General features: G+C 35.9%; 1 protein-coding gene and 1 long non-coding RNA gene across 21 annotated transcripts in view; one reads left to right on the top strand and one right to left on the bottom strand.

Annotated features, from left to right (window-relative positions):
* LOC140603648 (uncharacterized) overlaps positions 1–26,040 on the bottom strand; it is a 166,090-nt gene that overhangs the window by 25,145 nt on the left and 114,905 nt on the right. For 11 of the 15 annotated variants that reach the window (XR_012006595.1, XR_012006594.1, XR_012006587.1 and 8 more), the window contains one exon: positions 24,161–24,300. The exons of 2 other annotated variants lie outside the window; for them this stretch is intronic. This is a non-coding gene — a long non-coding RNA (uncharacterized lncRNA). Of the gene's footprint in view, positions 1–13,898; positions 14,479–17,270; positions 18,280–24,160; positions 24,301–26,040 lie in introns of those variants that run through there. 2 more of the 15 variants (XR_012006582.1, XR_012006584.1) reach the window with 2 other exon arrangements.
* The window catches only part of UBR5 (ubiquitin protein ligase E3 component n-recognin 5), a 135,853-nt gene that overhangs the window by 44,288 nt on the left and 65,525 nt on the right, over positions 1–26,040 (top strand). For 4 of the 6 annotated variants that reach the window (XM_072774088.1, XM_072774092.1, XM_072774089.1 and 1 more), the window contains exons 3-11: positions 336–417; positions 866–942; positions 2,076–2,195; positions 13,910–14,099; positions 14,290–14,449; positions 15,040–15,189; positions 17,031–17,242; positions 25,454–25,570; positions 25,654–25,764. In XM_072774088.1, coding sequence (XP_072630189.1) covers positions 336–417; positions 866–942; positions 2,076–2,195; positions 13,910–14,099; positions 14,290–14,449; positions 15,040–15,189; positions 17,031–17,242; positions 25,454–25,570; positions 25,654–25,764 — 1,219 coding nt within the window. The remainder of the gene's footprint in view (positions 1–335; positions 418–865; positions 943–2,075; positions 2,196–13,909; positions 14,100–14,289; positions 14,450–15,039; positions 15,190–17,030; positions 17,243–25,453; positions 25,571–25,653; positions 25,765–26,040) is intronic. The other 2 variants (XM_072774091.1, XM_072774090.1) reach the window with 1 other exon arrangement.

Genomic DNA, 26,040 nt, shown 5'->3' with positions numbered 1-26,040 from the left:
AAATTTTCTGAAAAGAGCAGTTTTTCTTTATTAGGAAAAAACTCACATTTAGGCAGAAGCTTTAATCTATCAACTTTTATGAGTCAGGTTCGTTTGAATTACAGGTTCTATTCATACTGATTTTTAAAAAGTCTGGCATGCAAGGACATATAATAACTTTTTAAGGCTATCATAATTATTATTTCTCAAGTATTACTTACTATAATATATAAATATTTTTGAAAACAGGTTTTGCCAGCTATTTATTCCTTTGATTAATCAGATAAAAACCAACCAGCCCTAGAATGTATTTGCCATTTTAAAACTAATTTTGCTTGATGTTTTTTATTCCTTAGCCACCCCCCTTTGAATGTATTGGAACAGGCTACTATCAAACAGTGTGTGGTAGGACCAAATCATGCTGCCTTTCTTCTTGAGGTAAATTGTTTACTGTAAGATACAGAAATGAAAAGGAACTTAAAATACAGTCATGCATTATCATGTTTCTTTTTTAACCAGGCAAAATAGAAGTTTCTTGCAAGAGTTATTGTAGAGATCACTCAGTTCCATTTCCTTATTGTGTACATTCTCTGGCTCAGAGAAAGCTTAAGTGATTTACAACAGCTTGAAACCATAGTAATGAAGAAGTTCCTGATACCCAGTTATTTCCTTACTCTGAATTCTGTTAGAGATACTTTAAATTATTTTTACTGGTGTCCGTAATTGTATGTAAAACATACTTCCCCACGTGAGGCACAAGTGCCTTCCGAAAAGCTTATTTGTATTCTGAATTGACAATGATGGGGACATAATCTGTTTATTGAATAAATTCATATTTTAATACACAGTATTAGTTTGGTGATTTCTTCTATTTTCTTTCTTTTAGGATGGTAGAGTTTGCAGGATCGGTTTTTCAGTACAGCCAGACAGATTGGAATTGGGCAAACCTGATAATAACGATGGGTAAGACATTAATGCCCTTTTTATTTGATAAGTATTTAGCTCTTAAAAGGTATTATAGTAAACCTATTTTGATGTTAATAGCCTTCAAGTTTTAAGTTTTAAGATAGTGAAATGGTTATCTTGTAGTTTGATTTTAATTTTTCTGTAAGCAGTGATTAATAAATTATTAGTATTGAAAATAGCAGAGAAGTTTGTCAGTTAACAGAAATAGGTTACCAGGGAAATGGTATGGTAGGTTCCAGGTCAGATCTATTCTTTGGTTGAATATGACTTTTTAGATTACCTCCCCCCCCCCCCCCCCAAGATTTTATTTTTAAGTAATCTCTGCACCCAGTGTGGGGCTTGAACTTAGAACCCTGAGATCAAGAGTCACATGCTCTACTGGCTGAGCCAACCAGGCCCCTGTCTCCACCTCTTTAAAGTAATATCTCTACCCAGTGTGAGTCTTGAACTCACAACCACCAGATTGAGTTGCATGCTCTACTGACTGAGCCAGTGAAGCACCTCATGTTTTTTCCTTTTTAATATTTCCAAATCAAGTAACTGAGTTTGAAATTGACAAGAGTCTTTAAAATTGTGGTCTATATGAATGATAATGTATAAAAAGTGTTGTTGGGGGACACCTGGGTAGCTCAGTGGTTGAGCATCAGCCTTCGGCTAAGGGCATGATTCCGGGTCTGGGGATCGAGTCCCACTTGGGGCTCCCCGCAGGGAGCCTGCTTCTCACTCTGCCTATGTCTCTGACTCTCTCTGTCTCTCATGAATAAATAAAATAACTTAAAAAAAAAAAGTGTTGTTGGATCATGTACGATGAATTTCAGTTGCCTGCCTCTTTAAGGAAAACGTGATTACTTTAAAAAATCTAGAGAACAATTAATTTGCAGCTAATCCATGAAAACGCTTTCAGCCTGGAGGGAATGCTGGATTGGTAGGAGGCTGTCAGTTGTTAGGCTTGCTCTTTGATGGGAAGTACACATTCCAGAAGGAGATTCCAAGAGGAGCAGTTGGAGAAGAGTGAGGCTGGTATTTTACCACAGTCGCTCCCAGAGCAGTGCAGCCTGGAGTCCTGTGCTTGTACCAAGCTAGTGTTCAGGACTGTTCCTTGACTGTTGTGCCTCCTGTTTCTTTCCCAGGTCAAAGTTGAATAGCAACTCGGGGGCAGGGAGGACATCGAGGCCTGGAAGGACAAATGACTCCCCATGGTTTCTCTCAGGTTCTGAGACTCTGGGCAGGCTGGCAGGCAACACCCTGGGGTAAGTTGTGGCCAGGTGATGGCCCCCTCTGGTCTGGGCTGGTGCTGTTAGTGCTCTCACTTTGAGATTGTCTTCAGTGTTATCTAACAGTACAGTGAGGAAACTCCTGAACTCTTTGGGCAGGCGTTCTGTTGCTCATGGGAAACACTGTGATAAAAATAACCCATGCAGGCTAATTACAATTAACCCAGACTCTTGACCTTTTAAAAGTGTCTAATGTTGAGATGTGTTTATTATATCACTTACCATGTAGTTTATGTTATTTCAGTTTTTCAGTGATGCAGACTTTGGTCTTTTTTTGTGCTAATTTCATGGTTAAAAAATTTAACATTTCTTTCTAGGTTCTAAATCTGGTAGTTCTTTTTGAATTAATTTAGTGAGGCTTGAAAATCATGTAACTAAGCCTGACAGCCTTTAATTAGGTTATTTTTATTTTTTAAAGATTTATTTATTTCTAGAAAGAGAGCATGCAAGTAGGGGGAAGGTTTGGAGGGGGGAGACAAGGAGACTCCTTGATGAGCAGGGAGCTAGCTCAACATATGGCTCTATCAATACCAGGACCCTGAAATAGATCATGACCTGAGCCAAAACCAAGAGTCTGACAGTCAACCAACTAAACCATCCAGGTGCCCAAAGTTATTTTTATTTTTTAAATCAAGATACAATTGACATACAACATATTAGTTTCAGATGTATAGCATAATGATTTGATATTTATGTATTGTGAAATTATCACCACAATAAGTCTAGATAACACCCATCACTATATATACATAGTTACAAAATTTTTTTTCTTGTGATGAGGACTTCTAAGATCTACTCTTTTAGCAACTTTCAAATATGCAATACATGTTATTTACTCTAGTCACCATGTTGTCCATGTTGTACATTATATCCTTATGACTTATTTTATAACGTTTGTACCTTTTTATTTTTAAATTATTTATAAAATGCATACCTCTAAACTAGATAATCAACTCTTGTTTTATCTAAAGTTGATAAGCTATCATATTAAAGAAATCACATACAAATTCTAAGCCAGATGATTTTACAAGATGATTCTTGAATACCTAGATTTTCTGAAATTACCTAATGAATGATTAGATAACACCAAATCAGTCAAGTCAGCAAATGTGTTCAAAAGCTAGAAATAGAACTAGAAGCAATTTAAATTGTTTCAAACTATAGTAAGGGGAAGAGGAAGGTTTTAAATAAATATATTTTTAAAGATTTATTTATTTATTCATGAGAGAGACAGAGACACACACAGGCAGAGGGAGAAGCAGGCTCCTTGCAAGGAGCCCGATGTGGGACTCGATCCCGGATCCCTGGATCATACTCTGAGCCAAAAGCAGATGCTCAACCACTGAGCCACCTAGGCATCCCTAAATATTTTAAAAATATTTTGAGACTGTGAGTTTCTAGATAAAGTTAGCTTTGCAAATTGAGAGCTCCAAATTCTTATTTTTTTCTTTGCCTTTTTTGTTTTTATGCTGAACTAAGTTTATTTTGAGGTCAGAGGAAGGTCATTTAGTGGAGTACATCCTTTATTTAGCTCATTCTGTGCTAGAACTACTAATAGGAAACACAGTTCTGGTCTTTATTAAAATATTAAGTATCTCCTTTTAATGGTCATATGCACACAACAAACATAGCAGTGTGTGACAATTCTGACAAGGAATTCTGAAAATTCATGAAAATGGTATGTAATAACAAATGAAATTTTCATTTCATTTGATAAATCTGGAAAAAGTTTGACTATATTTACTTAAGAAAGAATTATTATGTATTACACCATATCACACTATAATTTCTTTAAAAATTTTAATTGCAGGGTCAGCAAACTAGAGCCTATAGCCTAAATCCATTCCCTCCTTGTTTTTATTGAAATACGGGCATGCTTGATACTTTTACTTTCTGTGGCTGCTTTGTGCTAGGATGACAGAGATGAGTAGTCTCAACAAAGACTTTAGCTCACAAAATAGTAAATACTGTTCTTTACAAAAAAGATTCCTGATCCCTGTTGTAGTTTATCCATTTATGTAGTGGCATTGTTAAGTAATTTGTACTCTGTATTGATTTTTAAATTAAAATTTTTATTTTGAAACAATTTGACCTTTTTTTGTTGTTCTTAAAGTATATGACTGAAATAATTTGACCTTTAAGAGTGGTTTTCAGGTTCACAGCAAAAATGGGAGAAAGATACTGAAATTTCCCATATATTCCCTGTCTCTACACATGTATAGTCTCGTATTACCAACATCTCCCACCTGAGCAATCCATTTATTTAAACTGATGAAACTACGTTGATAAATCATTATCACCCAGAGTCATGGTTCCCATTAGGGTTCACAATAGATGTACTGTGGGTTTGGACAAATGTATAATGACATATATTCTCCATTATAGTGACAAACAGTAATTTCATTTCCTTAAAAATTGTCTGTGCTCTGCCTATTTATCCTTCTCTCCCCCACAGTCCCTGGCAATGACAGATATTATTACTGTTTCTGTAGTTTTGTGTTTTCCAGAATATTGTATAGTTGGAATCATAAGGTATGTAGCCTTTCAAATTGGCTTCTTTCACTTAGTAATAGGCAATTTAAGTTTCTGCCATGTCTTCTCATGGCTTGATAGCTTGTTTCTTTTTAGTGCTGAATAATATTCCATTGTCTGGATGTGCTGCAGGTTATTTATGCATTCACTTATTGAAGGACATCTTGGTTGCTTCCAAGTTTTGGCAATTATAAATAAAACTGCTAATGAAACATTGTGTGCAGGAATTTTTGTGGATAAGTTTTCAATTCCTAATACTAAAGAGCACAATTGCTGGAACATGTTAAGAGTATGTTTAATTTTGTAAGAAACCAGCTACTGTTTTCCAAAGTGGCTGTACCATTTTGTTTTCCCACCAGCAGTGAGTGAGAGTTCTTATTGCTCCACATGCTCAACAGCAATTGGTGGTGTCAGTGTTCTGGATATTGGCCGTTCTCATAGGTGTGTAGTGGTATCTCATTGTTTCAGGTTGCATTTCCCTAGTGATCTATGATGTGAAACGTCTTCTATATGCTCACTTGCTCTCTGTTCATTTTCTCTGGTGAGGTCTCTGTTAAGGTCTTTGGCCCATTTTTATCTTTTTTTTCTTTTTCTTTTTCTTTTTTTTTTTTTTTTTTTTTTTGAGTTTTAAGAGTTCTTTGTAATTTAGGATAGTAGTCCTTTATAAGATATGTCTTTTGCAAATATTTTCTCACAGTCCATGGCATGTCTTCTCATTCTCTTGACAGTGTCTTTTACAGAGCAGATAGTCTTAATTTTAATAAGGTCCATTTAATCAGTTATTTTTTTCATTGTGCCATTGGTGTCCTGTCTTAAAGTCATTGCCATACCCAAGGTCATCTAGATTTTCTGAGGTGTTTATCTTCTAAGAGTTTTATAGTTTTGCAGTTTACATTTAAGTGTATAATCCATTTTGAGTTAATTTTTGTGAAGGGTATAAGGTCTTATGTATAGATTATTTTTTTCTTTTTTTTTTTTTGTATATGGATGTCCATTTGTTCCAATACCATTTGTTGAAGAGACTCTTTGTTCCATTGTATTACCTTTTCTCCTTAGATCTAAGGATCAGTTGACCATATTTATGAGGGGGTCTGTTTCTAGGCAATGTATTCTGTTCTTTTGATCTATTTGTTTTCGTGTTGTTTTTGTCAATAGCACACTGTTTTGATAACGTCACTTTATAATGAGCCTTGAGGTTGGGTAGTATCAGTCCTTTAGCTTTGTTCTTCAGTGTTGTGTTGGCTCTTCTGGGTCTTTTTCCCCCTCCATAGAAACTTTAGAATCAGTTTGTTGGTATCCACAAAATAATTTGCTGGGATTTTGATGGAGATCACAGGTGATGCATTTTTGGCAAGAATACCACAGAAGTGGTGATGTGCCCTTCACAGTGCATCATATCAGAAGGCACATGATGTTGATATGTCACATCTGGTGATGAGATTGTCCTTGATTAGTTAGATAAGATGGTGTTTGCCAGGTTTCTCATCTATAAAGTTACTATTTTCTCCTTTGTAATTAATAATATATACTGTGGGGAGATTCTTTGACTATGTAAGTATCTTTTTTTTTTTTTAAGTTTCTTATTTTTATGCTTGATTTTAGCATCCACTGATGATTTTTTGCCTTAATTATTTCTGTGGGTTGGCCAAGTGGTTACCTTTTTAAATTTCCATCATTCCTCTTACACTTACTAATTGGAATTCGACCATAAGGAAGAATTTTTCCTCCTTGTCCATTTCTTTCTTTTTTTTTTTTTTTGTCCATTTATTTCTTATTCTGTTTATTTATTCTGTTTATTCTGTTTTCTTATTCTGTCTATTCTGTTTCTTTTCAGTTATTTATATCATTATGGTTTCATGGATATTTTATTCTATAGTTTATAATTCATTATGATTGATTATGTTGCTCAAATTGCCTTAGATTTGAGTTCTCTTTATAAATAAAACTTGGATATAACCAATTATAGAATGATTGAAATATAGCAATGGAATTTTATGATTTTAATGCTAATAAAATATGTAACAAAGGTAATAATAAACTATAATACATTTGATCTTGAATAAAACCTCTGTAAATCTACTCCAAAGAAGATTAGGGCTAATCTTAAGACTTTTTTAAAAATGCAGAGAGAAGCAATTTTTGAGTCCCCCTTACACATCCTTGCCCACACCACTTTGTGTACCCATGTTTTTCTGTGCCTTGTTCTCTTATCCACGTACATGCCCCAGAACAAACTGCATGAGCTTTCTTTGGCATTTGATTCATGAATTGCAGTATTGAGAAATGTCAGAAATGTCACAGTGCCCACTAAGTGATTGCCAGTTGTTTGTTTACCTTTATTTGGTTTTGCAGATGTCCACAAAGCATAAGCACTTAAGGATTGATTGTTTCTCTTGGCCTCTATGAAAATCTCAGTTTGTTGATGGTGAAATTATGATGAAGTTATTTTTTATGATGAAGTTATTTTGTAAATTAAGAAATTTTATAGAGTCAAAAGTATTTTCCTTTATGGTACATTATTTCCCTCATGAGTACATAGTGGGTGTTTTTTTCATCTTTCTATGTTGATTACAATGAATTTTAAAGAAACTTGCAATTTTTCACATGTAATAGAAAATCTAGGACAGGCAGATCTTGAGACTCCAGAGGGGATTCTTATCCACAGATTTACCAAAACAGTCAAATATGAAAGAGACCATCCCTATATAGACCATGGTCCCCTATTCTCTTCCTTCAGAGTCGAGGCTTGCTCTCTTTGGATTATGAATCAGTCTCTGTATTTGAGAACTGCATTTGAAAGATTTTGGAATAATTGAGTTTTCTTTTCCATCAGCATAGATCGTTGATAATTGATCATTTATTTTGAATACATAGCAGACAAAATTTATGGGACTTTTAATATTTTTCCCTTTGGCTTTTTCACTGTCAGCAGATGTTTTTTTGTTAAACATTTCTAGTTGCTCCTGTTCATTCCTTTCATAATTACTCAAATTTATCCTGGAAGATTTTTCAAAAATCTCCTAGGTATTTTTGTTAAACTCATTTCAGGCCAAGTTAAGGGTAGAACAACAGATTTACTTGGGGAAGAGAGTTAATTGTGCTCAATAGTAAGTTTATTTATTTATTTTTTTCAATAGTAAGTTTAAAATGGAGATATTAGTATTTTTTTTTAAGATCTTTATTTATTTATTCATGATAGACCTAGAGAGAGAGAGAGAGAGGCAGAGACACAGGCAGAGGGGGAGAAGCAGGCTCCATGCCGGGAGCCCGACTCGGGACTCGATCCCAGGACTCCAGGACTGCGCCCTGGGCCAAAGGCGGGCGCTAAACCGCTGAGCCACCCAGGGATCCCTGAGATATTAGTATTTAAAGTCTCTTTATTCTGTTTATTGTCACTGGATATAATAGATAATAGATATAAGCTGCTTTTTGTTCATTTGAGCTACCATGTTTCTTTTGGAGTCTTCATCTGAGCTAATAGCGCTGTATTTGGAATGTGAAAGCCAAGGAGGTCACTATAATTATAAATAGTTGAAGCTGGCTAGGGGGGTAAGACAGTATGTAGTAGGGCTGTGACACACTAAGTGGATGGCCCTTTTTAAAGAAGGCAGCTGATTATTACCACCGGAGAATACAGAGCCATTGTTGCCAAATGCAAACTTCCATACCTCACCCCCACCTTTTTTTTTTTTTTTTTTTTTAGTATACTTTATGTTCAATGTGGGGCTTACACCCATAACCTTGAGATTGAGGGTCACATGCTCTACTGACTGAACCAGCCAGGTGCCCTTCACCCCAACCCTTTTTTTCTTTTTTGTCCCCAAAAAGCTGCAGTTCTGGATCTTTATGTGAATATTTTGACTTACGTGTTGGAACTAATTGATATTTTCACAGAAATAAATGTATATATCAGGCTACATACCACTCATATAGTATGTGTACGTCTGTGTGTATATACTCTTTTAAATAAACTTTTTATTTTAAGACAGCTTTAGGGCAGCCCCGATGGCGCAGCGGTTTGGTGCTGCCTGCAGCCTGGGGTGTGATCCTGGAGACCCGGAATCGAGTCCCACATCGGGCTCCCTGCGTGGAGCCTGCTTCTCCCTCTGCCTGTGTCTCTGCCTCTCTCTCTCTGTGTCTATGAATAAATAAATCTTAAAAAAAAAAAAAAGACAGCTTTAGATTGACAGAAAAATTACAAATAGAATACTGAGAATTCTCATATACTCCACACCCAGTTTCTACTGTTACATGTTTAAACTGGTATAGTAAATTTTTTATAATTAATGTATATTGATACATTATTATTGACTGAGGCTGAAAGTTATTCATATTTCCTTAGTTTTCTCCTGTTGTCTTTTTTTCTGTTCCAGGATCCCATCCAGGGTATCACATTACATTCAGTCATTGTTTCTCCTTAGTCTCCTCTTGATTGTGATAGTTTTTCAGTTTGCCTTATTTTTGATGATACGTGTGTGTGTGTGTGTGTGTGTGTATTTTTTGTTCACCAACCAGCCAGACTTATGGTTAAGACTTAATTTTGATGAGCAAAGTACATGTAGTAGAAACTGGTTTTCCCAGGACTTTTGAGTTTAATGTGAAAATTTACATAGCTCACTAAAATTACAGGTAAAACGAATCACCCATTCCCATAGTATCTTTTTTGACCACTACTAAATCTCTCTTAATGTGTACTTAGTTCAATATATTCTTCTCTTTATATAGTGAGTTGATTAGAGGAAGGAATGTTAAGGAGCAATTGAAGTAGGGAGACTGGTAGGTTGTTTGGATTGTGATAGAAGAAACACTGTACAGTGGGTATGAGTGGGGAAACATGGTATCCTCTTTGGTAACAGATGAATGGGCAAAGCAGAGATATTTTGACAAATGTCTTTTAGGCTAATCTCAGTTGAGGGTTTGTATAGCAGAGATTGCAAATTGGTAGCCATTGGTGTTTTGATGGATAAATCCAGCAGTGAATTTGGGTATTTTTGGTGAACTGATTCTCTCCATTCTTCCCTGTTATCTTAACTTCACTTATTTTTGCAATCTTCATGGAGATTTGAGTTTACGATAACTGTAAGGTCTGCCCAGGAGTATATATATTTGGATAGTATATCTGATTAGGTTTCTAGCATTATTTACTTGGGAAAATGGTATGCATTCCTTGGTGGAAATAAGTTATAAACTAGGACATTTTGGAATGAAATTAATAATTAGGCTCTGATAGTAGGCTTAAACCGGCAATATCTCAAGCAAACTGGGACATACTGTCACCCTAATTATATCTTTTTTAAGATTCTTTAGTATGTCTCTCCCTGTTACCAAGTTGAAATAATATATTTAGATTTGAATGTTTAAAAATTTCAAAAGTAGTTCTACCTGAATTATATACTTCATTTTTCTAGGAAACCATGAATGTTTAAAAATTTCAAAATTTAAAATTTTAAAAATTTAAAAATTTCAAAAGTAGTTCTACCTGAATTATATACTTCATTTTTCTAGGAAACCATGAAGTAGAAATGCTGATTTAATATTTGATTTGAATACTTGTTTCATTGATCCTATATTATTTTCTATTGCATATGTTACAATGCATATAACTTGAAAATAATTGCTTTCTTTGATAACACATGACTTAATTTTTAAAACCAAGGTATAAAACACATAACAAAATTCACTGCCTTCGTCATTTTTAAGTGTACAGTTCAGTAATATTAACTATATTCACATTGTTGTGAAACAGATCTCCGGAACTTTTTCATTTTGCAAAACTGAAACTTTATACCATTCTTACCGCATTTATCCCCTCTCCTTAGCCCCGGGGAACTGCCATTCTGTTTTCTGTGTCTATGAATTTGACTGCTTTAGAGATCTCATTTAAATGGAATCCTACGGTTTTTTTCTCTTTGTGACTGACTGGCTTCATTCACCAACATAATGTCTTTAAGGTTCAGCTATGTTGTAGCATGTGACAGAATTTCTTTCTTTTAAGGCTGAGTAATATTCCAATGTACTTAGATACTACGTTTTGTTTATCCATTCATTTGATGGACATCTGGTTGCTTCCACCTCTTGGCTACTGTAAATGTGGGTATGCAGATATCTCTTGAGACTGTTTTCAGCTCTTTTGCATATGTATCCAGAAGTGGGCTTATGTGGGTTACATGATAGTTCTATTTTTAATTTTTGATGAACCTCTATACTGTATTTCATAGCATTGTACTATTTTGCAGCCCTACCAGTACATGAATGCTCCCATTTGTAAACATCCTTGCTGTTAACACTTAAATTTTAATTTTCTAATTTTTGTTTTTGTTTCAATAGCCATCCTAATGGATTAAACATCTTTTCATATGCTTGTTGGCCATTTTTTTTTTTTAAAGATTTTACTTATTTGCGAGGGAGAGAGAGAGAGAGAACGAACAGGGGGAATGGAAGAGGGGAAAGGAGAGAAGCAAACTCTCCGCTGAGTAGGGAGCCCAATGCTGGACTCAATCCGAGGACCCTGGGGTCATGATCTGAGCCAAAGGCAGATAGGCTTAAAAGACTCAGCCACCCAGGCATCCCTTGTTAGCCATTTGTGTATATCAACTTTGGAGAAATGTTTATTCACATCCTTTACCCATTTTTTAATTGTTTGTTGTTGTTGTTGTTGAGTGTAGGAGCTCTCTCTATATTCTGAGTATTAACCCATGATCACATATATGATTTGCAGATATTTTCTCCCATTTGTAGATTGCCTTTTCACTCTGTTGATTATGTCCTTTGCAGCTCAAAGGTTTTTATGTTTGATATAGTTCATTTTGTCTATTTTTGCTTTTAGTGCTTGTGCTTTTGGTGTCATATCTAAGAGATCAATGCCAGGTCTAACGTCATGAAGCTTTTCCTCTATATTTTCTAATAGGAATTTTAGTTTTAGGTTGTATGTTTAGGTCTTTAATAATTTTAAATTAATTGTTGCATGTTGCATAATGTAAAAGTCCAGTTTTATTCTTTTGCATATAGATGTCTAATTTTCCCAGTATCATTTGTTGAAGACACTGTCCTTTCCCTAATGAGTGGTTTTGGCACCCTAGTCAAAGATCATTTGACCACATATGCAGGATCTTATTTCTGGGCACTCTGTTCTGTTCCATTGGTTTGTCTTTATCCCAGTACCACACTGTTTTAATTATAGTAGTTCTGTAATAATGTTTCAAAATCACAAAGTGTGAGTTCTCTAGAATTTTGTCTTCTTCTTCTTCTTTTCTTTTCTTTTCTTTCTTTTTTTTTTTTTTTTTTTTTTTAGAATTTTGTCTTTTTCAAAATTGTGTTGGCTCTTGAGAGTCTCTCAAGACTCCACGTGAATTTTAGGATGAATTTTTCTGTTTTTTGTAAAAAATGCCATTGGGATTTTGATAGGGATTATAATGAATGTATTGCTTTGAGTAATGGACATCTTAACAATATTAAGTCTTCCAGTTCACAAACATGAGATTTGTGTGTTTTTTATTGATGTTTACCTTAAATTTTCTTAGCACATTTGGTAGCTTTCCCTATACAAATCTCACCTCCTTGGTTAGATTTATCCTTAAGGTGTGTGTGTGTGTGTGTGTGTGTGTTTTGATGCTGTTGTAAATGGGATTATTTTCTTGATTTCCTTTTTGTTACTGTAATGTATTTTTAATGCTCCTTTGTTATTCTCTTGCTCTGTGAATGATGGGTTAGTATTACATTTATGAAATCTGTTACATAGCTGAGATTAATTGATGGTTCATACTGTAGCCCTGAGAACGCACAATATTGTTTTTCTCTAAAATTATCTTGAGCAGTTTTTAGGGTGTAGATACAGATACCACATAAACAATTGATAGAGTACATCAACAAGGGCAGAAAGCCATCAAACATGGTGATGCCAGGTTTTCTGGAGATTTTTTTTTTTTTTCCATTTTACTGAGGAAACTTTTAAGAGTTTTTTTTTTTATTTAGACAGATTAGGCTTTCCAATTAAGTGAGAAGAGATCAAGTATTTGCTGTATATTAATTTGAAAATTGTTATGGTTAATAGTCAAACATTTTCAATGGAAAAAAAGGCTTGGAAAATCAAATTTAAACTAAATCTGTTGGCAATGGGAGGTTGAAGGTATCAACCTTAGATGAGTATAATGAGTAGTTGCGAGTAAAGTGCCTTTCTTCTAGATTGAATGATCTCTAAGTATTAGATTCACTTTAAAGAGGCATCAACTATACTCAGATTTTTTAAAATAAGATTCTGGCACTGTCATGATTTCTAAGGTTAATGTGATTTGGGGGAACATTTTCTTTAAGATCTGATTAAATGTAGAAAAGCAATTGTTTATGGTTATCTAGCTTAGTTGATTTGAAGATCCTTAATGCTCATGTTGGGGGCAAAAAGTGAAAATGGAAATGTCACATGCCCTTTCTAAGTTTTCTCATGTTAAGAAAAAATTAATGATTATTTTAAAAGTAGCTTCTTTTTGGTCAAGGTAGTTAATAGTAGTAATATTAATGGGCTAATATCTTTGCAAATAATGTTTTTATTCCATGCATAGCAGTGTGAGTCTTAAACTCTAAATAACACTTTTTTGTGTAACACATTGTTGATAGTTATGTCTGATGAGTCTTTCACATGAAAGGTGAGGCAAGGTGTGTCCTAAAACTTGTTTAAGAATTGTGACTAGAGGGATCCCTGGGTGGCGCAGCGGTTTGGCGCCTGCCTTTGGCCCAGGGCGCGATCCTGGAGACCCCGGATCGAATCCCACGTCAGGCTCCCGGTGCATGGAGCCTGCTTCTCCCTCTGCCTATGTCTCTGCCTCTCTCTCTCTCTCTATGTGACTATCATAAATAAATAAAATTAAAAAAAAAAAAAGAATTGTGACTAGAAATAATTGGAATGTGGAGCTTTAAAACATGATTCCAAAAGATGCAAAAATGTTATAGATATCTTTCTAAAGAGTGAATTTGCATGTAAGCATTTAAAAAATTGAAATAGTTTTAAGACTCAGTTATATTACCTTGTTCAATTAAAATACTGTAAAATCACTGTATCAATTAGACAGTTTTATCTTTACTTAAGGGAATGAATATAAGACACAAGGTGATCTTTTCAGAAAGATTGTTTAAAATGCTAATTCTCTAAATTCTCTACTGTTTAGAAGTCGATGGAGTTCTGGAGTTGGTGGAAGTGGAGGAGGGTCTTCTGGTAGGTCGTCAGCTGGAGCTCGAGATTCCCGCCGACAGACTCGAGTTATTCGGACTGGACGCGATCGAGGATCTGGGCTTTTGGGCAGTCAGCCCCAGCCAGTTATTCCTGCATCTGTCATTCCAGAGGAGCTGATTTCACAGGTATAGATCTTGTAGAACACTTCATATAAAGTAACAAAAGTTGAGGTTTAACTGAATATATTGGGCTGTAGTCATGACTCATAGCATGGATTGTGAAATACTGCTTTTCTGTAGTTGCCCCTAAAAAGCTGATTTTGATAAAAATGTAAGCAAAAGAGAATTAGCATAACACTCTAATTTTTAATTTCAGGCCCAAGTCGTTTTACAAGGCAAATCCAGAAGTGTCATTATTCGTGAACTTCAGCGAACAAATCTTGATGTAAACCTTGCTGTAAATAACTTACTTAGCCGGGATGATGAAGATGGAGATGATGGGGATGATACAGCCAGTGAATCTTACTTGCCTGGAGGTTGGTGGATCATCATTGTTTTCTTACCTCTGGAGAGAGAGACGTTTTTTGATTACAGAATGGAATTTTAGAGTACAATGGATTTTCTGATAGTTCTTTTCCAAAGTGGTAGATATTTCTCACTGTAATGTTTAGTTTGAGTCTAAAATACTTTTAAGGGAAAATGGGGAAATGTTTTTGTTCAGTAAGTAGTCTTATGTTTAATTCCATTAAAGACATGGATGTATGTGTGTGGCTTTATCACTGGCTGACAGATGACTCTAGAATGTTATTTTTTTGATGCCTTATTACTGAATATGTAAAAACTCCATTTAGACTTTTGACTGCATTATCTCTGTGATGTTATAATACATTAAATAAAGATCTTTTTTTGTTTGAGTATTTAGTAGGTAGCTCAAGTGGCAATCATGCATTTCATGTTCCTTAAAATCTTTGTTAATGATGTTAACTTTATTCTCTAGGTAGTTACTACTTTTTTTCTCAGGATATGTCAGTAGTCAGTTTCTCATTTTATCTGATTTAATTTTCAGAACCTTTCAATGGTCTACAGATATTTTCTGTATCTGCTTTATATTTGTTTCTGTTTATAGAGGATCTTATGTCTCTTCTTGATGCTGACATTCATTCTGCCCACCCAAGTGTCATTATTGATGCGGATGCCATGTTTTCTGAGGACATTAGCTATTTTGGTTACCCTTCTTTTCGTCGTTCATCACTTTCCAGACTAGGCTCATCTCGAGGTAATTTTGCATTTATTTCTTTGTGATCATTGGCTGGTTGTATTGAGGGATAGCAATAGAATTCACTGTGTCTGAATTTCTAATATTATTGTAATTATACAATAATAAATTATTACTTATTAGTGTTTTTGAATGCTTTTGGTATTAAACTAGTTATTTCTTATTTTGAAGAGCCACATATAGTACTTTACTTTAGAGATGATCTTATCTACACTGTGGAATACCTGTCAAGGGTTATGACTTATCTACCTATATTTTTAATTATAGGAATATGGATTCTGAACTAAAAGCAGAATTCTACTTTATAGTGACATGCAGCATTCAGAAAACAAGTCTCTTTAGTTTATTTGATTAGTTTATTTGATTAAAATAAAGTGATTATTCTGCATTTTAAATCCTGGTTAGATGGAAGAGTAAAATATGAAAAAATTTGATTGAATGGGATTGACCAATAATATATATAAATGATTAGCTTATTAAAATGTTATTTTCAGAAGTTTGAAATCCTTAAAAGGTATAGTACATAGTAGAAGTTAAAAGATTTACGAATGTGAGATTCTTTCTGTGTATGTTGATACAGATTTAGCTTGCATTTTAACTTTATTAAGTCAGTATTTTTATTTTCAGAATGTAAAACTACTTGATTCAAATAACAGACAAGAATCAGTTATATATTATTTACTGATCATTAGTAAACTGGAAAAGATGCCATGGTATATTAAGACCTTGCTGCAAATATCTAGTACTTAAAAAGCAAAGCTTAAAAATTACAAATCTTGGATGATCTTTTAGTTACTGAATATATTATGTAATAGCTTTAAAAAGTTTTAAATAAGTCCACACTTCACTGCCTTAAATATATCAAGTATTGCATTTTCAAATATTCAGTATTGAGCATAAATAACTCGTTTTAAATTTCTCCCTTTTGCTTTGCTGTAGGTCATTCTGTGTAGGCATTACGTTTTATTTGAACCATGTGGAACTGCTGGTACTTGACCATTTTCTGACCTTCATGGGTGGCAGTTTCATATGGTTCAATTTAATATTATTGTTTCTAGTCCTTATTATCCAAGGTTTGGAAAGTATATCTTGATTACCTACTTAAAAAAATAATGTAATGAGCAAACAGAAAAACAAAAACAAACCCCAAACAACAAAACTGGCTTTAGAGAGTTTGTAGGCCAATTGCAGGGGAAGCATTTTTGCATGGAAATCTTTCTGTAAAGATTATTAAAAGAAAAAAAAAAGAGGCTTATCTGATTTCTCAAAAATTTGTGAGACCATGAAAATCCAGCCTGTAAAATTACACCAAACGGGAGCTTGAATTATCAAAATTTTTGTAGTTAATGTTAATGGATTTGTATTTTAGCCATTTCAGGTGTTTTTCCTTGTATGTGTACGGTTTTGTTTTGTTTTGTTTTTTGATAACTGAAGACATTCTAACAAATATTCTTGTTTGGTTTACATATGTGTCTAATGTGTTGAAATTCTAATTTATGCACATTCTTTAATAAAGTTATGGTAAGCACTTTCAATGAAAGCCCCAAATTTTAAACTCCATTTTAAAAATCCAGTTTAAAATAAAGTAATTCTGCTCTAAACACATGTAGTTGGAATTCAAAAATGTCTGCCTCTACATAGTTCTTAAAAATACTAGTTTATAATTTGCATACCTTCGCTTGAAAGAGTTAATGTTTTGAATGTTGCATGTCAGGCTTTTTAGATATACATTTACATTAAATTTTTGTGAGTAGATAAACTGCTGTTAGTTGCATCCTGAAGGGTCTTTACTAGAGAGTGGCTTACTTTTATCCCACTGGTGTGACCCAATTGCATACCAGTTCTCCTTCTTCCCTTAGAGAGAGACTCTGAGCTGTTGCGTGAACGTGAATCTGTTTTACGTTTACGTGAACGGAGGTGGCTTGATGGAGCCTCATTTGATAATGAAAGGGGCTCCACCAGCAAGGAAGGAGAGCCAAACTTGGATAAGAAGAATACACCTGTTCAAAGTCCAGTATCTCTAGGAGAAGATTTGCAGTGGTGGCCTGATAAGGTATTTGGAAAAATTCCCACCCTTTCCATTTAAATGGATTTCTGGCAAACCCCACCCCTCAAAAAAGTTTCTGTTTTACTTCAGATTTTTATACTACCATTATTTTAAAAAACACAGACATAAATGATATTTTTGTTTTGTTTTAAAATATACATAGAACATCTTTATTTGGCACTACATGAGTCATCTTTGTGAGGTATGTTCAGTGGTGCTATTATTTAGGTGGTTTGTTTTATTTTTGTTTTTCCTACTTGATGAAGTAAATCAGAGAAATCGGAATGGTAATTCCAGATAACACATCGGCATTCTGTTTCAGGACTTCTGGTCATAATTTTGCCAGTAACTGATGGTACTTTGTAGAAATTTGTTTTGTAGGTCCTTCGTAGAAATTTGTTTTGTAATGTGAAGTGGACCCCAGTTACTGCAGGGCAGGTTCGTGGTCATTGATACAAAGCATGCATGTCAGGGCAAGATTAGGGATCTGTGTTTCTTTGATTAGTTAGCTGTCCTGTTTCATGGCAGTGAATTCCAACAGACTCTAAATGCTTGGGAGACAAAGCAGGCTGAACAGGAATGGACTAGGGGAGTTCTGCTCTGCATCCCGAGGAGAAGTACAGTGACTGGCTTCTAGAAAACATCCAAGATTTGTTAAGTTGATTTGAGTCTTTAAAAATACATTACTGCTGCATGTGAAGCAGAATGTCTACATCCTATTGATGCTGTGTAGGTTTTATTGTCATAAGTGCTTGGTAATGGCTTCTGTAGGAAGCCATGTTTTCCATCTCTTTTTTGACATCCTTTTTCTTATTTCCAGAGCCATGAGTAGAAAATTTTCTTAAGTAGAAGTAAAGTAAAAAACTTAATCTCTAGCAGATAAGGATATTCTGATAGGGATTTCTTTTTTTTTTCTTTGAAGTTGAATTTGAATTTGAGATATTAAAAGAAAATATTGTTTAACTTTCTGAATTTTTTTTTCAGTTACTGTGAATCTTGATGTAGTTCATTTATTTTCCTCTGTATTCCGCTCATGTGGAAAGCTTGAATGCAAGAAGGAACATGAATTTTAATCAGTCTCTTTGTAAGCAAAAGGTTATTCTGTTTTCTTTGGCAGCTGACAAACTCTCCCTGAATTAGCATTCTCTTACTTATTTCCATAAAAGTAGACATGTCCTAAGTTCTACCTTTATTCCATATGGTAGAAGGTGATTTAAACCTAGGCCCCCCCCTATTTTTTTCTGTAATTGTTCTGTGTTTCCTATTTCTCTTGCCTGGATCAGGCTGGGTCTCCCTCATGTTGGCAAGAAGTAATAGAGGATTCATGAATCTTGTTTTCACAGTGCCATCACATATATATTATTAGTCTGGGCTTCTTTATCATGTATTATTTTTGGTGAATGAAAGTGTTTTAAACAGTACAAGTTTAGCAAGCTTCTTCCCTAGCCAGTGTGTGCTGTGATAGATTTAGCTAGTCTTTATTGGTCTTTACTGATGGGCATGTTTTTAGTACAGCTTGTTTTCAGAGACAGTTAATAAGTACATCATGAGATCTTGAGACTGTGCAGACATTTACTTAGTGTGTTATTTCCTTGATGTTTAGACATTGAATAAAGGAGGAATAGGAGTGTTTGAAACAAAGTATATTCTACCTATACTTTTTTTTCCTGTTAAGTATCTAATTTAAAATATTGTCACTGAAACAGGATCATAGGGGAAGAGAGGGAAAAATAAAACAAGATGAAATCAGAGAGGGAGACAAATGATAAAAGACTTTTAATCCTAGGAAACAGGGTTGCTGGAGGGGAGGAGAGTGGGATAATGGGGTAATTGGGTGATGGGCATTAAGGAAGGCACATGATATTATGATCACTAGCTCTTATATAAGACTGATGAATCACTGAACTCTACCTCTGAAACCAGTAATGCACTACATGTTAATTAATTGAATTTAAATAAAAAACATTGTCACTGAAAAGATAACACTTTTTATTAGCTTATGATTGAAATTTAGATATCAAAAATTTCAGTTTAGGGAAAGAAAATAGCTTAAGCCTAATCAAACTCTTAAGTATTGTCATAGTTATCAACAAATACCAGTAGGTGATTGTTTGTGCAGCTGACTGCTACCCTCAGTGGAGCCATCAGTGGATCATGGTTAAAGAAGATGTAAGCACACACACATATTCACACATACACTTGAATATTATTCCGCCATAAAAAAAGAAGGGAATATTGCCATTTGTGACAACATGGATGTACCTCAAGGGCATTGTGCTGGGTGAAATAAGTCAGAGAAAGACCAATACCGTATAGTCACTTTTATATATGGGATCATCAAAACAAAACAAAACAAAACACTAAGCTCATAGATTGAGAGAACAGATTGGTGGATATCAGAGGCAGGACATCAAGATGTAAACAGAAAAAGTTTTTTTTTTTTTATAAATTAAAAAAAATTTTTTTTTAATTTTATTTATTCATGATAGGCACACAGTGAGAGAGAGAGAGAGAGAGGCAGAGACACAGGCAGAGGGAGAAGCAGGCTCCATGCACTGGGAGCCCGACGTGGGACTCGATCCCGGGTCTCCAGGGTCGCGCGCCCTGGGCCAAAGGCAGGCGCCAAACTGCTGCGCCACCCAGGGATCCCCCAGAAAAAGTTTTAAAAACTTTTAAAAAATAGGCATAAAAGTTTTTTCCCTTATTATTTTTCAGTCTCTTAAAAGATATGAAAATTGGAAATTATCATAGGGATATTGAAAGCTCCATTAAGACAGAGGTGAGGGTCATTCAAGTCATTGTTAATTCAGTAACTTTGATTCAGTGCATACTTTGTTAGGCCTTTTGCTGATGAGTTAGCGTTTTGTAGACGGCAGACCAGTGATGTTAATACTTTGGAGTAAGCACCATTATAGAATTAGGTACAAGAGGCTTTAGGGAATCATAGGCAGCCAGAGCAATTGTTAAGAGTGTGTACTCTAGAGGCAGACTACTTAAGTGTTCATATCCTGACCTGCTAGCTTTGTGGCATTGGGCAAGTCCTTTAACTTCTCTGGGCCTTTGTTTTTCATCTATAAGATGGGAATAATAACGGTTTTTATCTTGCAAGATTGTCATGAGAATTAAAAGACTCAGTATGTAAAGTGTAAAGAGCAAGGAGAAGCAGGGTCCTCCTTTACAAAGAGAACAGGTAGTTTCTGTAGGTCATGGAAGGGTGAGAGCCCAGTAGGTTTGGGTATTCCAAGTGGGCCTTTGTGGCAATAATATTTTGTGTGTCAGATTCTCTGCTGGTAGAGTTGGGCACAAGCTGAAAGAGGTACGATCATGTCCTTAGTCTTACTGGGCTATAAAATGCAAAGAATGAAAAAGGGTTTGTTACAATAATAATATAGCATAATAGGAAATTAATGGGTAGTCTGTGTCTACTTAAGGGAGGGCCTTTAAGTCCAAGTTCCTGGCCAAGGTTGAACTAGCCAAGTTTATACTGGTTTCTGACTAATTTTACCCTAGAATGTCAAACCTTTTTTTTTTTTTTTAAGATTTTATTTATTTATTTGACAGAGAGACAAGCAGAGGGAGAGGGAGAATCAGGCTCCCCAAGGAACAAAGAGCCTTATGCAGGACTGGATCCCAGGACCCTGGGACCAGAACTTGAGCTGAAGGCAGACAACCAACTGAGCCATCCAAGCGCCTCAAGAATGGCAACTTTTTATTAGGCTGCCCTGTCTCTTCATCATTCCTTCCTCCCTTCCCAGCACCCCACTATGCCCCATTTCTTTCCCTCTTCCCGTTTGCTTTTTGTACATTATATTTCTGGAAGTAGCTGTGATAATTGGTAAGAAGATGCTATCTTCTCTTTAGATGATTATCTCACATGGCTTCATTTTACTTCTCAGTCAATTCTGGAATTTACTTTTCTCAGACTAGAAATTTAGTTTTATGTTGCTAAATATCTACATGTAAAATGTAACTATATATATGTATTTATGCTGGCCTGCTTCCAACAAGAATCTAAGGTGACTTATAAGGGAAAAAAGGATGCAGCTACAGTCATGATAGACTGTTACCAGGAGAATGCCCAGATGAGAGTAAAGTAAGAGACATGGGAGAGAGAGGAAGGAGTAAAGTTACACAGAAATCCATGCTGAGTTAATATGCTGAAACTGAACATAAAGTTTGCTTTGTGTCCCACAATAGCCACTTTCAAGTTAAAGCATGTACGTTGTTTTTTCTTAAGTTTTGACCCCTAGGTAATTTCTGTCATATTTTTGACAGTTACTGTCTCCTTTTGGGAAGGGATTTCTAGTTGGATTGATGACCTCAGTTCATTTATTTATTGTTCTTCAGACAGTTGGAAATTTATTGAGAACTTTAACCACTAGTGACTTGATTTTTGTTTAAAAAAAAGGGGGGGCTGCAAAGTCCTGCTGTGTTTGTTTTTTTTTTTTAAGATTTCCTTTATTCATGAGAGTCACAGAAAGAGAGAGAGAAGCAGAGACACAGGCAGGAGAAGCAGGCTCCATGCAGGGAGCCTGATGCGGGACTTGATCCCGGAACTCCAGGATCACATCCTGGGCCAAAGGAAGGCACTAAACCGCTGAGCCACCCAGGGATCCCACTACTGCTGTTTAAAGACCGTGTGTATTTATTATTTCCAATTGGGTTGAAGCAGGCCCGAACTTGCTCAGAGGCAGCCATTAATATTTCATTAAAACAATAAATGTTTTCTATGACATTATGAAATAAGTGAGCTAAATTACTGTTCTTTTGTGTTGTGTTTGATTGTATTTCTTTGCATAACAAATCTAAATAAGGCCAGAAACAGTAGGTGATTATTTCATCATTTTCCTTTGTTTGGGCACACAAATTTTCCACATTTGTCCATAATGGATTTTCAGGGCCTTTGGGGTTCATTTAGCTCATTCAGGACTTACCTGGGGAATATTGTCCTGTCTTTGAGGATATTAGGTAAGTCACTTCTGAGGGGGCCTCATGTTCCACCCTCTTCCTGTAGGGATGATTAGTTCAGGATTGTACTGTTCTAGCAAGGCATTTTATCTGGAGAAGTTGGAGTTAAAATTCATTTGTTCATTCAGTTAAGGTACTCCTACTATGTGCCATGTGTCATGTGCCATGTTGGCCTGTGGAAAAGTAGAGCTGACTACGATTTGAACCCTCCACAGGGGATTCCGTGGAGAAGACAGACATTTAACCACAAAATAATGTCTTCACGGTATGATCAGTGATAAGACTTGACGGTGTGAATACAGTGCATTGGGGTTCACAGTGGGAAATGAATAAAACCACCTGAGAGATTGGACAGAGACTTCATAGAGGAGATGATATCTGAGCAGCATTTTTAAGGTTAAGTAGGCATTGACCAAGATGCAGAGGCATTCCAGATATATCAAGCATGAGCCTAGAGTCATGAAAGGGCATGGTGTGTTTGTGAAACAATGAGAAATTCAGACTTGCTGCAGTGTGGTAGGGAGTAGAAGAGCAAAATGGAGCAAGACTGTGAGGGCCTCGGGCAATTTGCCGCAGGTTTAAGATGGTCTGTAGTCACTAGGAAGCAAACAGAGTTCTTAGAGAAGTGACATGATGAGATTGTGGGTTTCTGGTTGTTTTGTTTTGTTTTGTATTTTAATGAGGTAGGCATTACTGGCATTTCAGGAGAAAGGAAGAGGAAAAATCTGGAATCTGTTCAGAGACTGGTAGAATTGTCGCGGAAAGGAACTGTGAGCATTTCAATCAAAGGAATGGCAGCGGGCACAAAGGAAGGGAAGAATCTGGGGAATTTGAAGCAAAGGCAGCACTGGTTTACTAGTCACTATGTTGTTGAGAGAGAAGAGGCAGAAGTGACCAGTATCCCTAGGTTTTCATGTCTCTCTCCTGTTAAAGAGGGGTGATGGATGTCACTTGTGGAGAGTGACTGCAAGGCATGGGCAGCTTTGGAGGATTTGATGAATTCATTTTATAGGTGGGAGGGTGGTTTAATACCTTCAGGTAGATAACTCTTGTGGGTTAATGTGGAGGTAGGAGATTTTTTTTTTTTTTTAATTTTTATTTATTTATGATAGTCACAGAGAGAGAGAGAGAGAGAGAGAAAGAGAGGCAGAGACATAGGCAGAGGGAGAAGCAGGCTCCATGCACCGGGAGCCCGACGTGGGATTCGATCCCGGGTCTCCAGGATCGCGCCCTGGGCCCAAGGCAGGCGCCAAACTGCTGCGCCACCCAGGGATCCCAACATGTTAAAATCATGATGCCTCAGTGGATGCAGTCTGTTAGGCTGAGGGTAGAGCAGAATTTGAATAAAGGGACGAGGGCAGAATCTGGGGCAGGGACTACATGGTGGTAGAGGGGGTTGAAGAAAATAGCTGTGAAAATAGGAGGAAAACCAGAACAGATGAACAGGATCAAATGGTTTGAAGAATTTAAAGAGAAGATTAATTAAACGCGTGGGGCTAATATGGTGCAGTTCTGGTTCTGAGTAAGAAGCTGATAAGGTGAAGCATACGCCAAGCAATTCACTTTACCATAAGTAATATTAAAGGAAAGATTAGTTTGATGGTTGTTGAGGTTATGAGAGAGGCTTTCAACCCATGTGTGTAGGTTACCTTTAAATAAGAAAGAAGGGTACTTCCTTCTCTGAGATGAAGGTGGGGAGGACAGGAGGAGAATGGTGTTTTTTCATTACCTAAATCAAGAAAACTAGGAATATTCAGCAAGCTTGTGCTTTTCTGAGTAGGAGGTGAAGTTGGGGACAGAGTAATCATAGTTGAATTTGAGTGAGCACTAATTGGTGCTGGGCTCTGTCCTGTGTACTTTATAAATGTTAACTGTCTTTGGTTTTTATCTTCTACTCCTTAGAGGTGAAGAAAGGGGGTTCAGGGAAATTATAAAACTTAATCCAAAGTTACATACTTGATAAGTACTGGATCCTGACTTGGAGCTCACTTGGTCTGATCCCATCATCCTTTAACCAAAGGAAGGTGAAGGAGGTGTGAGATAGGTTTTGATGTAGCAAGCAGCCTTGGAGGGAGTAGATGAGGGTTTTCAGACACCTGTGGTGAAGGGGAAGACAGGAATTACTGACTTGCAGAATTTCAAATTTGGTCTCCTATCCTTCTGTGGAATGACTTGAAAATAGGGCTGGCTGATCATGGTAAAATAGAAGATTAAATAAAATGTGTGTTCCTTTGGTATACTTCTGCAGCATGACCTGTTGTTACATTGTAAATCGTGGCTGACATTATAGGCTTTAGCTGAGCACTATAACCCATCTGACCAAATAAGATTAGAATTTGACAGAAAAGCAAAAATGTCACCATTAGTTTATCATACTTCAGAACCAGAATTCCAAAGAGAAGCAGTGTATAGACAAGTAGCAAAAGTACAACCAAAAATCTATTTTTGGCAGGTTTTGCTGTGTGTGTGATTTCTGTATAGCTTCACCACTCCAATCATATTAACATTATGTTGAGAATTATTATTGATATTCATTTACATTTATTGACCAAGATTTTTAGAATTTAATTGCATTGAAATCCTGGCCATATGCATTACTTTAAAACTAAATGAACTTTTGCTTTAAAAAAAAAAATGTAGGCCTTTGTTTCAGGAGCTTGGAAGAGCCTAGAGGGAAGCAGTCTTCTGTCTTGAGGTTTGACTCTCCCAGCTTCAGCTTCTTATTCTTTTTTCTTGATTTATTTGGCAATTTATTGAGCACTTACTCTGTGCACTGTTCTAAGAAGTGGGGATACAGTGGTGGATAGGCAAAGCTTATATTCAAGTGACTAGACTATCAATGAGTAATACAGTATGTCAGATTGTGAAATGCAATGACCTAAAAATAAGTAGAGTAAGCAGATGGCATATGAAAGTGCTGGTTTTTATAGGTAGTGTGGTGAGAGGTCTCATTTGAGCAGACTTGATTAAGGAGAGGGATTGAGTCACCTAAGAAACAGTGCAAGAGAACAGCAGAGACATGGCAGGATCCTGCAGGTATAGTAGAAGGCTTATGTGATTGGAGGACAGTTAAGTGAGTTCAGAAGGGAGCCAGGGCCACATTACGGAGTGCTTTGCAGTCTGTGCTGAGACTTTGCATAGCTGTGATTTATATGTTCACAGAATTAATCCAGATTTGATGAAGTGATTAAAACTATTAGGTTTGGCAGTTGTCATATTTATACTCTAGTATTATTTTTTACTTTATAGGATGGAACAAAATTCATCTGTATCGGGGCTCTATATTCTGAGCTTTTGGCTGTCAGCAGTAAAGGGGAACTTTATCAGTGGAAGTGGAGTGAATCTGAGCCTTACAGAAATGCACAGGTATTTTATCATATTAAACTTGCATTGAATAGCTCTACGTATCGACACACAAAATGGTAATCATTTTTCTTATGCTTTCAAAGAATCCTTCACTGCATCATCCACGAGCAACATTTTTGGGGCTAACCAATGAAAAGATAGTCCTGCTGTCTGCAAATAGCATAAGAGCAACTGTAGCTACAGAAAATAACAAGGTACAGAACACTGCATTGATTGAGAAAGATTTTATGCTTAAATTCTTGATTTTCTTCCTCTCCTTGCCCCCTTTCCGTCTTTGCATGTTTTGTCTAACTGGATGCACAAACACAAAGCATCTTAAACCTAAAGAGAGTAATCCAATGTCTAATCTTTTTGTTGCTAGTTTGTCCCTGTACGACAATCCAGCTTTTAGAGGAGATTTTTCCTTTAAGGGAAGGAAACAATATTCAAGATAAGGCCTGACAAAAGAGTTGCTATTGAAAAGCTGGAAG

This window comes from Canis lupus, chromosome 14, assembly GCF_048164855.1.
Source record: "Canis lupus baileyi chromosome 14, mCanLup2.hap1, whole genome shotgun sequence".
Classification (NCBI taxonomy): Eukaryota; Metazoa; Chordata; class Mammalia; order Carnivora; family Canidae; genus Canis; species Canis lupus.
The sequence above is the reverse complement of the archived record's forward strand: the minus strand, read 5'-3'. Positions and strand labels throughout refer to the sequence as shown.